The sequence below is a fragment of the Molossus molossus genome, unplaced genomic scaffold (genome assembly GCF_014108415.1).
Source record: "Molossus molossus isolate mMolMol1 unplaced genomic scaffold, mMolMol1.p scaffold_m16_p_12, whole genome shotgun sequence".
Taxonomy (NCBI): domain Eukaryota; kingdom Metazoa; phylum Chordata; class Mammalia; order Chiroptera; family Molossidae; genus Molossus; species Molossus molossus.
Window position 1 is genome coordinate 37,045,513 of NW_023425347.1, and position 14,056 is coordinate 37,059,568.

The following is a 14,056-nucleotide window of genomic DNA, read 5'->3' on the forward strand; positions in this document are numbered from 1 at the left end:
ATTTTCACGTCCAGGACGCCTTCTCCCCTCCCCCACTCCCCATCCCACCTGCGTGTCCCTCCTGTGTGCTCTGAGAACCCTGTTCTTATTCTTATCATGGCACCTAAAACAAGACTCAGCACATAGCTCAAAAACATATGTACTCATATTATAAATTCTAGGTAGAAGGTTTTTCAAAATGTATAGATAAGTATGTCTATATGAATTTTGAAACAAAGAAGTAAGCAAACATTTTTACTACATATATACTAATTTCCACTGTTGAAGTTTCGAACATACAGTATTAGTTCCCCTTAATTTTTAACATTCACAAAATGCCCTCATAAGTTTAAAGTAAAATTTTGGTATATCAGAATAAGATTTCCTTTACACAATGCATTTAATGATGTGATTCATCTGAAAGTTACATACCTGACTCAATGTTGTCGTTAAGAACACCACACCTACCTTAGCAGTTCCCGGAATCCAGAGGCGAGCAGTCCTCAAAGCTTGATTGATGATAAAATTACGTGTGAAGTATTTTCTTCCATTTGGATCCGATAGAACCATTTCAGGGGGACCACTGGTCTGCCATGTGACGAGAAAGGCAGTGTCATTGCCCACGCTGTTATCCACAGTCACGGTGTTTTTCAGTTGATGGTGGGGTTCCACGTTCTCACCCACACTTTCAAGCTGTTCCAGAGAATACAAATAGGAAAGTTTCTAGTGTATGCACACTCATTCCATCTTTTTCTTTACTTGTCTGACAAAAATAAAACTTATTTGTGACACATATTATATTTACGTTATTTTTCATATAAAAATATGTTGCCAGAGCAAAATATAGTGTATTATATAAGTACAGTAGATATAAGATATTTTGTTATAGTTAATAAAACGCTTCAACAGCATTTAATCATTGTGTATTCACAATGGATACAAGTCTGTAAGTAACTTTGAAAAATTATATTTATTAAATTCATTAGTAACACCGTAAAATTGCTCAGACTTGAAAAGCATATAAAACTTTATTGGTGGATGACAGCAAAGACATTGTGGACTGTTTGCTAAACTCAGTTTAACAGGTGTTTGTGAGCTGCTGACCCTGCGCCACATTCTGTGAGGGCCCTGAGCACTGGTCAGGGTTTCGATGTAGTTTCTGCCCGCAGACTGCTGGGGTCAACAATGACATAACAACAAGTGGGGAGAGGTGGCCAAATTTGGAGACATAAGGTTAATTTGAGCCATATGAATAATATTTTGTTACTTTTTACGTTTGTTTCGATTTCATATTATTAAAGAGGAAATCAGAGGGTAGAAGGATCATTCAGAAAGCCATTTTTCAAATATAGATTGTCATTATTAATTTACCTGTTTTCACTTCTAATCATGGTATTATGGTTATTGCCTTTCCGATGTGCATATAATCTTCGTGTTAAAAAGTTCCTCAGACTAATTTACTGACTTCATTGTTTACAAGAAGCCATTACCTTGGCAGGTTCACTTACCATTTGTGAGGAAACAGCAGACAAAATTTTGTTCAGTTATGTTCAAAATATCTGTAAACTACTTGAAAGAAAAATGTTGGCCCTTTTAAAAAATGGCTTGATTAGAGGAAGCTTTTGTGAGCAAAATCAAGTAAAGTGTGATCGTTAAAGAGATATTTAGGAATTTTTAGAATTTAATGAAATAGGTGATACTTTTCATGACCAGAGGAGCTAAAACTAAATGCACTGGCTTCTTATTTTTCTTCTGGGCCTTATCCCCACACACCCCCATTTTGAGCCATAGGAAGGAGCAAGCTCCGCTTATAGACCTTGAAGAGCAATTTCCGAAAATGACTCCTAGGGCTGAGCAGTACAGACATCAGGTAAAAATTAAGCCTGGCTCTGGTAATGCCAGGAAGCTCATTACATATTCAAATAAGGTGATGAGGCTGTTAACACAATTCATCTATTTTCTTTGCTTCCTCCCCTCCCTGCCCCTCCAAATCCAATTGTAAGTATAACATTGAGGAAATTCTGACCTGAATACATTGTTGCAAAACGTCTCCAGTGCCAGAGGAAATTCTACTGAAAGCATCAATCATGCTGTTGGAGTTTGATTTATCTGGAACAAAGAACTTTAAACCTCCTGAAATACATGATTTGGATGTTAACTATTAAAATGTGTAACAGAATACAAAAATAAAATGTAGGCCTTTTCCAACAACTTTTCTTTGCATGAGAGGGTTAGTTGTGAGAAATAGGGGCTGTGTTTGATTTGCTTTGCGTGGCACCCTTACGGCCCCCCCCACCCCGTGAGCAGCACAGAGGGGTGGTTTCGTCTCTTCTGCTCACAGCTGTAAAGTCAGGGTCCAGAACTCCGTACATACTAAAAAAAACTTCATTGAGTATATATTTACTCCACTTGTAATGAATATAATTCCTGGATAATCTAGGTTAATTGCAATCTACATTGCTATATGTTTATATTTACATTCTGAAAATATTATTTTAAAAAATAATTCAGTAAAACCCAACTCAGTTTTCAAGGCAGCATACCCATTTTTGTTGACTAGAAAGAATATAAGATACAATTATTCTGTGCCCCATTTAGAACCAAAAACGATATGTAGCTTGCCCTGGCCGGTGTGGCTCAGCGGTTAGAGCGTCGGCCTGTGGTCCAGAGAGACCGGGGTTTGGTTCCTGCTAAGGGCACGCACCTCGGTTGCAGTGTGTCCCCGACCCTGGTTGGGTCCTGCGGGTGGCAACCACTCGGTGTGTCCTTTTCACATCGATGTTTCTCTCTCTCTCTCTCTCTTTCTCTCTGTTCCTCCCACTCTATCTGAACAACAAAAAGAAAAAATGTCCTCAGGTGAGGATAAAAAAAAAAAAAAAAAAGATATGTAGCTTTCAATATTATATGTGTCTTTATTATAGAAGTTAGTGCATTTAAGCTTAAACATATTGTTTAGCTCCATAATTATACATGCTCAGGCTGGTTTAACAAAGAAATTATAAAAACATAATGTTTTCATTGGATGTATATAATTTTCACCTTCTAAGTGAAATGTAAAAAAAAAAAAAATCCAGCAAAATTTAGGCAAATTTTAGTAATGATTCTTGTGGGGTTTTTTTCCTTACGAAAACTGTTTCTATTTTTTTTCCAATTCAGCCATGTATTCTGTTGACATAATCTTGTTTCACTGTTATGCTTTGAATATTCAAACTGAAAGAAAATGCTCTAAAATATAAGTTTGTAGATATCTATTTACCCGTAAGATGTGACAATTCCTCCAGGTTGTTGTCAGCAGATGAACCCAGGGCAATGGTATGAATGGTCGAACCACTGCGGAACACCGTGAGTAAGCAGTCGCTGATATGCTCATCAATTCCACTGGTCACTAATATCATCACAGAGCCATAGGCTCTTCCATTCAGTTTTTCAGCCACCTGAACGTGGAATATCAGTCATTCGGAAGGAAATGTAATTCAAATAGTCTTCCTGAGCAGACTCCATCTTAAATTCTCCACCAATGGGCATGTGCTTCTCTGAGGTCCTCTGTAGCACCCTGCACTCCATCCCCACTCAGTCCTCACCACCCCGTCACGGCACTTGTCATCCTACGTACCATTGCCCATTTGCTTGTGGTCAGGGACTCTCTGCTCCAATCACCATGATATACCGCTAATTCGGAATAGAGTCCTTCGTGGAGGATATGAGGGAGCTTGACTGTGTGAGATCTGGCCTCTGAGATCCACTGAGTGACCAATAGGGGCCTGAGAACAGTGGTTGTCAACTATGGCTACACATTAGACACAGATGTTTAATGGTCAGGCCACACCCCTGATCAATTAAATCATACTCTCTGGGTATGATACCTAGGCATCAGGATTTTTTAAATTCCCAGGTGATTTCAATGGCAGCCAAGGTGAGCAACACTTGCCTATGGGCAGCAACATTAGCAATTGGTGTGTTTTGCTTGCTACCAGATGTTTGATGATTGCATCTCAGATATTGAATCTAAACTTATGCTAATTTAAATGAACTCTGTCATTCCTGGAACATACCTCTGGCCTTGAGTCTCATATGCTTGAGGTCTGGTATGAGTATAGGCAGGAGCCAGACATTTTGATTTTGATTGGCCAACCCAATGGTCACAGCTGGGATAGTGCCAGAATTGACAGGAACAAGTTCAGAAAGTGTTCACATGATGCTGGAGTCTCCCAGCCTGGGCTGTTGTTTTCATTTATTTACTCATTTCTTCAACAAGCAGTTATTAAGCAACTATTACATATCAGGTACTGGGTTAGGCACAGAGATTACAATCGTGAACAAGGCATGGTTCCTGACCTTAACAATAATCCATCATTACTCTCCTATAGTTAAGGCTGTTATGACTACATTATAACAGATTGCCCCGTATCATAAGCAACTCAGATAAAACATGGGGGGAAAGGAAAGTGATGGTGATCCGAGGCTTGCAGTACTGTACCTCAAATCCCCTCTTAAGCCCCGAGCAGATGCTGGTTTCTGCTTCAGATGACACCATGGCAGGCAGATATGAAACCAGCAGCTTTCGGTCATCATCATTGTTAATTTGGTGTAGCTGGGTTCTGATCTCTCCTTTGCTGTTGTAACTGACAATGCCCACAAAGGTATGAATTTCAACGATCTGCATCAAGTAAAATTCTGCTGCTTGCTGCTGTCGAAGGAATCTGTCAGCCTAAGTCCCCAAAAGGAAAAAGGTAACATTTGGTTGGTAGGCAAAAGTATCACTAAGTAACCTAATAAGCAAATATCTCTGTTAATTCTTTAGGATTTTGCATTGTAATTTTTTTCTTTATTGATATCAGGGAGAGAGAGGAAAGGAGAAGGAGAAAGAGATAGAAACATCGATGAGAGAAAACATCGATTGGCCGCCTCCTGCATGCCCCCCACTGGGGATGTAGCCCACAACCTGGGCATGTGCCTTGACTGGGAATTGAACTGGCAACCTCTCAGTGCATGTGTCAATGCTCAACCATTGAACCACCCCAGTTTGGCACATTGTAATTTTTTGAGTTGTACAGAGATACACAATGCTAGATACTGTTAGCTTGACTGCAGGCTCAAAAATGAATGCTTTCTGGTTGGTGGGAGTGGTTTGGAATTCTGTCCCCAACCAATTGTTTATAATTACCATTCTCTAAGAACACATATCTTCACTATTTCTTTCCAACTCAAAATTCAAATATCTATAGCACCAATTGAGACTATATTTGTAGTTGCTTCTTTTAAAATTCAGTCCGGGTAAGAGGAAACGTTGTGAAGAGACCTATGGTAGAGAGTGGCAGTCGTAAGTATCTATCTGGGCACTACCTTCTGTTATAATGGTCATCTTAGGCTGAGCACTTCATCTGTAAAGTAGGGATAATAATATACTTGTTACTTATTAAAACAGAACTGCTGTGAGTATTAACTGAGACATATATATATGACAGTACAGTTACTCTTTGCACTACTAGCCAAGTATAAATTAGTATTAGTGACCAGTTTGGGGCAGGTGATGTTACTGATTAATTCACTAGGGTCACTTGTTTTGATGTCTTGTAGCACAGCAAGCTGAGCTCTAGTGACCAACTGTTCGGTGATAACTGTAGTTTCCATCTACAACCCAGACAACTCTCTTAACATCTGTACCTGCATTTCACACTGCTTAGGAAACACCACCAATTTAATGTCCCACAGGTATCTCAAACTTTGCACATTTTCCCTTCATTTCCTCCTTTCCCAACTATTATTTCCCTGACAATATTGAGAGGTAAGTTGGTAGAGTAGGTAAAACAAGGACTTTGAATCTTGCCTTCAACTTTTGCTAATTAAGTGACCAGAGAGAAATTACTTATCTTGTTTAGCTTCAGTTTTCTATCTGCAAAATGGATACATAGTAAGCACTTAGTAAGTAGTAGTTATTGCTCACCTCATGGTCATCAACTCATTATTCTCAACTGTGGCCTCTACTCTCAACAAGTTAAACTAGAAACCTGGAACACTTTCTTTTTTTTTTTTTTGTTCAGGTAGAGTGGGAGGGAGAGAGAGGAACAGAGAGAGAGAGAAACATCGATGGGAAAGGGACGCATCGAGTGGCTGCCACCCGCACAACCCAACCAGGCCGGGGACAAACTGCAAATGAGGTACGTGCCCTTAGCGGGAACTGAACCCAGGTCTCTTGGGACCACAGGCTAATGCTCTAACCGCTGAGCCAAACTGGCCAGGGCCTGGAACACTCTTTCATTCCTCCTTGTTATCAGCCCCCATATCTTTGACCAGGTCCTATTAACTCCATGTCTTCAGTTTCTCTCAAAATCATACCATATCTCCACCTTATCCGCCACTTCCTTAGAGCCACCCAGTGTTAGTTATGACCATACCAGTTGATGCAGCTTTTCTGAACAAATCCTTCGAACTTTGCCTGTTAGTCATGGCACATACTCTTCCTGGGATGTCCTCCCTTCATCTCCCTCACCTCACCCAACCTAGCAGGTACTTTCTCATCCTTTAAGGTTCAACTCCAAGTTCACCTTCTCAGTGAGGTCTTCCGTGGTCCCTTCCTTTCTTTCTTTCTTTCTTTCTTTCTTTCTTTCTTTCTTTCTTTCTTTCTTTCTTTCTATTTATTTAATTACAGATGTTTCTTTTTTTTCCCCATTGACACCCTCGGTCACTTTCTATTTATTTATTTATTTATGTTACAGATGTTTCTTTTTTTTCCCCCCATTGACACCCTCCTCCCCATCCCACCATCCCGTACCCGGCTCTGTTGTTTGTGCCCATCAGTTATGTGTACATGCATATAAGTTCGGTGGTTTATCTCTTCCCTCCCCCCACCACTCCCTCTTCTTAGAGTTTTCAGTCTGTACCCTACTTCCACGTCTCTGGGTCTACCCAATTCCTCACACTGTTATGTTCATTATATTCCATATATAAGTGAGATCATGTGATATTTGTCTTTCTCTGCTTGGCTTGTTTTGCTTAGGATAATACTTTCAGGGTCTCTCCATGTAATCTCAAAGGATAAGAGATCTTTCTTTCTTATAGCTGCATAGTACTCCATTGTGTATATGTACCACTGCTTTTTTATCCATTCATCTACTGATGGACACTTGGGCTGTTTCCAGATCTTAGCTATTGTAAATAGTGCTGCTATAAACATGGGGGTACATATATTCTTTCTGATTGGTGTTTCAGGCTTCTTAGGGTATATTCCTAGAAGTGGGATCACTGGGTCAAATGGAAGTTCAATTTTTAATTTTTTGAGGAAACACCATAGTTTTAATTTTTGAGGAAGCACCAGTCTGCATTCCCACCAGCAGTGTACTAGAGTCCCCTTTTCTCCACATCCTCACCAACACTTATTGTTTGATGATTTGTTGATGGCGGCCATTCTGACAGGTGTGAGGTGATACCTCATTGTTGTTTTAATTTGCATCTCTCTGATGATTAGTGATGTTGAACATTTCTTCATACGTCTCTTGGCCATTTGTATGTCCTGTTTGGAGAGGTGTCTATTTAGCTCCTCTGCCCATTTTTTAATTGGGTTCTTTGTCTTCCTTTTGTTGAGTTGTATGAGCACTCTATATACGTTGGAAATTAACCCCTTATCTGATATATCATTGGCAATTATGCTCTCCCATACAGTAGGTTGCCTTTCCATTTTGATGATTGTTTCTTTTGCTGTGCAGAAGCTTTTTAGTTTGATGTGGTCCCATATGTTCATTTTTTCCCTTTGTTTCTATTGCCTTAGGTGATGTATCAGTGAAAATTCTGCTGCATATGATGTCTGAAATTTTGTTGCCTACATTTTCTCCTAGGCTTTTTATGGATTCAGGGGTCACATTTAAGTCTTTTATCCATTTTGAGTTTATTCTTGTGTATGGTGTAAGTTGATGGTCTAGTTTCATTTTTTTTGCATGTAGCTGTCTAATTTTCCCAACACCATTTATTAAAGAGGCTGTCTTTACACCAATGTATGTTCTTGCCTCCTTTGTCAAATATTAATTGAGCATAATGTCTTGGGTCTATTTCTGGGTTCTCTGTTCTGTTCCACTTGCCTGTTCTTGTGCCAGTACCAGGCTGTTTTGATTACAGTCACTTTGTAGTATAACCTGATATCTGGTATTGTGATCCCACCTACTTTGTCCTTCTTTTTCAAGATTGCTGTGACTATTCGTGGTCTTTTTTGGTTCCATATGAATTTTTGAAGTATTTGTTCTAGTTCTGTGAATATGTCATTGGTATTTTGATGGGGATTGCATTGAATCTATAGATTGCTTTGGGTAATATGGACATTTTAATGATGTTAATTTTTCCAATCCATGAACAAGGTATGCGCTCCACTTTTTTATATCTTTCTCTATTTCCTTTTTCAGTGTCTTGTAGTTTTCTGCAAATAGGTCCTTTACTTCTTTGGTTAAGTTTATTTCTAGGTATCTTAATTTTTTTGCCATTATGGTAAATGGGATTATTTGTTTAGTTTCTCTTTCTGTGACTTCATCATTGGTATATAAGAATGCTGTTGATTTCTTGATGTTAATTTTGTATCCTACTACTTTGCCAAATTTATTTATTAAGTCTAGTAGATTTTTGATGGAGTCTTTAGGGTTTTCTATGTATAATATCATGTCATCTGCAAATAATGACAATTTCACTTCCTCCTTTTCAATTTGGATCCCTTTTATTTTTTCTTCATGTCTGATTGCTGTGACTAAGACTTCCAGTACTATGTTAAGTAAGAGTGGTGAAAGTGAGCATTCCTGTCTTATTCCTGTTCTTAAGGGAAATGCTTTTAGTTTTTGCCCATTGAGTATTATGTTGGCTTTAGGTCTTTCCCTCAGTCACTTTCTTCTACAGAAGTAGATGATGCCTCACAATTCTGTGGAGCTTCATCACACTCAACTGTATTTACTCACATGTGTGTGTGTCATGTCTCACTCATTAGGTTGTATTTCAGAGCATAGACCCTATTCTGTCACTTCTGTATCCCCCAAGACAGCAGTGGAAGCACCTAATAAACAAATGAGTAGCCATGACGGTTCAATGATAGTATTATCAGGAAAAGGGAGGGAAGTTGGCTTTGCCATGACTTTTACTTTAAGCTTATTTCTCTTCTGCTTCTTTTCGGTTTTCTCTCAAGTGCAACTATCTTTCCCTTGCAATAAATTTATGGTTGCTCAAGACAGGCAGATAGCTGATATAAATGACCCTGAGAACCATATTTGAGAACATTGTGCCCTTGTCAACTACAGCTAGGCAAGATTATAAAATTACCCAGGAGCTGAATGGACTGGCGGTGTTCCTAATATTTCAGAGGCAAGCCAAAAAAGGCAAAATTTCCAGGACTGCTGATTCAGATAATAAAAGAGGATAAAATCTCCCTTGGGATAGTACTATATACAAAACAACAGCTACCACTTATGACCCCAAAACTTCATATTATCTCATTTATTTCCCTTCAACAACCTTATGAAGTACATAATGGTATGCTGGTAAATGTTTAAAAAACTGGCTTTCTGGTGTGTGTGTGCATGTGTATGTGTGTATGAGAGAGAGAGGAAAAACCTGATTTGTTGCCGTTAACAATTTATGTGGAGTAAATACTCCCACCGAGGCTGATTTTAAGCTGTCCATGTGATGTCACTAAATGCACAGTTGGGAAGTGACATGTAGCCAATCCAAACAGATATAATAGACCAGAAATGACCCCAAGAGCATAGATCAAGAACATAGACCAGAAATGACCTCCAGAGCAAAAGGGTAGATAGTAGATGTATTAGGCTTGGTGGGCATATGTTCTATGTTGCAACTACTCAACTCTACTGTTTTAGCCCTAAAGTGGCCATAAATAATATGTAAGCCAATGAGCATTGCTATGTTCCAATAAAATTTTATTAAGGACACTGAAATTTGAATTTCGTTTAATTTTCACATGTCATGAAATATTATTTTCTGGGTATTTTTTCTAAACCATTTCAAAAATGAACTCATTCTTGGCTTGTGGGCTGTGCCAAAACAGGTTTAGGGCCAAGCTTGGACCATTGGGCTGTAGTTCACTGATATAAATAATAGTTTAAAAAATAGTGTAAAAACAACTGGCTTGCAGATTTCCTAAAAATTTAGCAATTGACTCTTGTGAGCCTGTAGAAGCTGGTACTGTCACAACACTGAAAGTAGGTATTATGTGTCTCCCTGTTTCCCAGATGAGAACAGTGGGTCTAGAGAAGTTCCTTTGCTCTTGATTACACAGACAGTAAGGGAAGGAGCCAGGACTTAAAGCATAGCGGCTTGGTTTCGGAGACTGAGACTTTAACCACTAGCTGAGTTTTGGAGAGTGAGTTTCTGGAAGACGTCTAGATTGCCAGATAACTGAGATATGGTTTTCTGTCCACAGTGACATGGAAAATATACACATAACAGATATGCACATTTGCTGCCAATTCACAGTCTCTTGCCTCCACCGAGGATCTTTACCAGTGAGCGGAATGTGGCCAGACCAGAGCCTTTTGTTACATGTCAGAGTTTTGAAGAAAGGGTCTTGGTTGGAAAATGTTGCAATTAGTAATAAAAATGAAAGTTTGGAATTATCTGTGTATTTCATTTATCTGCATTATCTCAGTTTCTGGGCCACATTCTGAATTTGTTCCCCTTGTCCTCCTAAAATAATGCTGACCAAGACTATTCCAAACCTTTGGCCACTCCTTCCTCTACCCTTAGTCTCTGAAAATAAAAAAAAGAATTAAAATCTGATAGAAAAAGAAAAAGATGAATGTTTTACAACCATGCTGGTTTGAAACGTTACCTCTGCCATATTGCTGGAGACATCCAGCACTAAACAGACCACTTTGTCGCCAGCCTGGACAAGCGAGAACGTGGGAGGAGGCGGAAGCGCAGTCCCGTTCATGGGAAAGCTGTGATTAAAGTCACTGGAGTCTGAGATTACATCCCATGTACTTCTGAGGTTACACATTTGGTTCTGCAGGTTTGGGGCTTCTTGGTTGTGGGTACTTGAGTTACAGAATTCAACCACCTGGAAAAAGAACAAAGCCTATCAGAGCATAAAGGTTCTCTGTCATGCTGGACATATTGCTCATGCTCAAGCAACTAATGGTACAAGGCAAGGTGAGCTGAAACGTGGGGAATCAGAAGTGCCACAGCGATGTCTTTCTTTACTTCAAGAATGACATCAAATTTACACCTAACCTTTGGCACCCTTTGCTTGAAACACTGGCACCCTTGTAGTACCAAGATCAAGTTCTATCAAAGTTTATTTGCACTTGGATAACAAACAGCAGACCATGTATATATATCTTAATCTTAGAAAAACAAAACAATCTCCCACCTTTGTTAGCATGATAATGTGTTAAAGAAAACATCTTAAGAGATCAGTCAACATATATTGATCTAGTTCAAATATTGATCTCTGTAAGAACAGGGTGAGGAAAAAACCAACTTAAATCTACTTCCTGATCTTTTCTTCTTCTTTGGAAATATGGATAGAATTCATTTAGTGATACTAAACCTGTGTCAACACCCCCTAAAGATATGGTTTGCATTTTAAAGTAATGTGTTACCAACTATTCCCAATGGCTATATTCCTACAAAGAATGGATGCTTCTTCCTGTTAAGGGAACCATGGGTGCGTAGAGCTAGAAGGATCTCCTAGTTCCATTTCTAATTACATAGAAAAAGGAACTGAAGCTTCAAAGGGTTGATAATTGCTTAAGGACACAAGTGTCTTAGTAGGATGGAGAGACAGGAGTAGAATCTGTTTTTTGTTGTTGTTATGTTTCATGACTATGGTTAAGGGATTGTAAAGCTTATCTGACTGGGTGTTAATGAGTAGGTCTTTCAAAGGCTCACAAGGACAGTGCCTAGTCACAATCAGTGTGGATGAAATACATGGAATTAGGTTGGCTTCAGACACTACAGCTATTAATTAAAAACATAATAGATAGGACAATAAATAAGAAATATCACTTCCAATTTCCAGAATGACTCCTACTCTTGTCTAAAACCAGACTGAAAAAAAATGTCATCTAAAAAAGTGTCAATTCAAGGGGCATTGATCAGCGGTGGAAACAGAAAACCTCACAGAGGCACATGCCCACAGTACTTTGAGCTGGAGCAGAGATGACTCACAAACTTGACCATCAGGTTTTGTGAAGATGGATAGGTCCATCTGGTCATGAAGGCTGATGCCACCAGACCTCCATAATACCTAACCCTTCCTTTCTGATTCCATGCTCTCAGAGCAGACTTCTGGTGAGAACTTGACTGTTTCATGCCGCTTCCTTCAGAAAGAAAATGAACTGGCCCGAGGAGGCAAGTATTGGATACCCATGGCAGTATACTCTTTTTTATAATAATTTTAAAATGGTGTTCTGGATTTATGCACTAGTCCCTTGACAATTAGTGTGGAATGATGACAAGGTTGAGTTTCTGAACCAGCAAAGCTGAGTTAGTTGACTTCCCTTGGTAGCACCTGACTTTTCTTTTTTAAGTTCTAGGCTGCGCAAAACAAGAGAAAGAGAGTTAGAAAGTGCCATTAAAATAAGAGTGGACTGCTACCTCAAATGAGAGAAATAATCATGTTATATCACTCATTAACCCAGTGCATTTTCCTGTGAAAAGATACAGGAACACCACCATATGAGCTATTTATTTTGACGTTTATAGGATTCTCATTGTTAAATCACCTTCCCTGGAAAGCAAATAATCACTTTTCTTAAGGAGTCTCTTTTTGATGGTCATTATTGGGGTCTCAGTTATTTTTTAATCTGTAAAATAAAAACTAGATGAACTTTAAGGTCCCTCAAGCTCTAAAATAGTGACTCTTGTCTTTTTGTTTAAATGCTTAAAACATATCAGTCTATCTTGAGAAGAGATGGAATCTCGTAGGAGTTTATCATTCCAAGGCCATACTTACAGAAGACAAACTTTGCATGAACATTATCGATGATGTTGTGTTTTGAGTGCTATTGTATATAAACATGCATCCTTCTTGGAAAAGCTGACTAATAATACAGTTCTCCTCGGGGCAAGGGCCCTTTTCACACACAAACATGCCAACGATGTCAGATGAACACCTAAAAATAGAAAGAATCAGTCTATTTTAAAAATACTTGTGTTTTTTTTTTCACTAGCTCATATAATAATTACTTATAAAGATTGTACCTTGCTAGATATACATAAAATTTTTTTACAACTACTTTATTAAAGTTCATCAATTTAGAAATGGATTCCACTTTATTTTGAAGAAAAAAAGAATTTGATCTTGAGGAAAGGTTCTGTATGTATTGCCAAGGTGAAAGCAAAAGTTACCAGGAAATCCACATGACCTTTCGGAGGTCTAAGGAAGAGTGTGAGAGGCAGTATCCTGAGTCAGGGCTCCTTTGAACTTATTGCCATTGGCCATCAGAGGAAGAAGAAAATGAACAGTTAATGATGATATTTCAAAGGATTCCTTCCTAAATAGGTAATCTAAAATAGTCAAGGGGAGTGAAAAACAATACAGCCTTTGGAGAGGAATCAGTCAGTATCTACCAAAATTACAACTGAGAGTACCCTTTGCCTCGGTAATTCTTGGAAATTATTCAGTAGGTATACAGATCTGCCTGCACACATGAAAAATGAAACAAATATATAGCATTATCATTGTAGTATTATTGGTAGTAAAGAATTGGGAACAACCCATTTATGCAACAGTAGGGGAGTGATTCAAAAATTATGTTACATTCATGCAATGAAATTATTTAAAAAAAAAAAAAAGAATGAGGAAAATACACATTAAAAATTTTTCCTAGAGAAATTCTGAAAAAATAAACAAGAAACTAATAAAAAATGGTTATCTAGAGAGAATGAGAGAATACACGGTAAAGACAGTGGTGGGAGTGAAATATCTAAGAATATAACTTTTTGATATTTGAATATTTGAACCATATGAGCATTCAAAAAATGCAATAGCATTACAAAACTTAAAATTGTCAGTTAAGTTTTAGCTGTCATTATAAACTTCATTTTAAAGTTAAAAAAAAAGGGGGAGGGGGAGATAAACCACAAA

The 14,056-nt window shown here is 38.4% G+C and overlaps 1 protein-coding gene across 1 annotated transcript in view; it reads right to left on the reverse strand.

Annotated features, from left to right (window-relative positions):
• Window positions 1-14,056, reverse strand: part of LOC118626677 (calcium-activated chloride channel regulator 2-like) — a 43,876-nt gene that overhangs the window by 15,477 nt on the left and 14,343 nt on the right. Inside the window, exons 5-10 of the mRNA XM_036256683.1 lie at window positions 12,923-13,082; window positions 10,796-11,023; window positions 4,457-4,687; window positions 3,236-3,413; window positions 2,006-2,112; window positions 448-672 (exon numbers count right to left, since the gene is read on the reverse strand). Of these exons, the coding sequence (XP_036112576.1) occupies window positions 448-672; window positions 2,006-2,112; window positions 3,236-3,413; window positions 4,457-4,687; window positions 10,796-11,023; window positions 12,923-13,082 (1,129 nt within the window). The remainder of the gene's footprint in view (window positions 1-447; window positions 673-2,005; window positions 2,113-3,235; window positions 3,414-4,456; window positions 4,688-10,795; window positions 11,024-12,922; window positions 13,083-14,056) is intronic.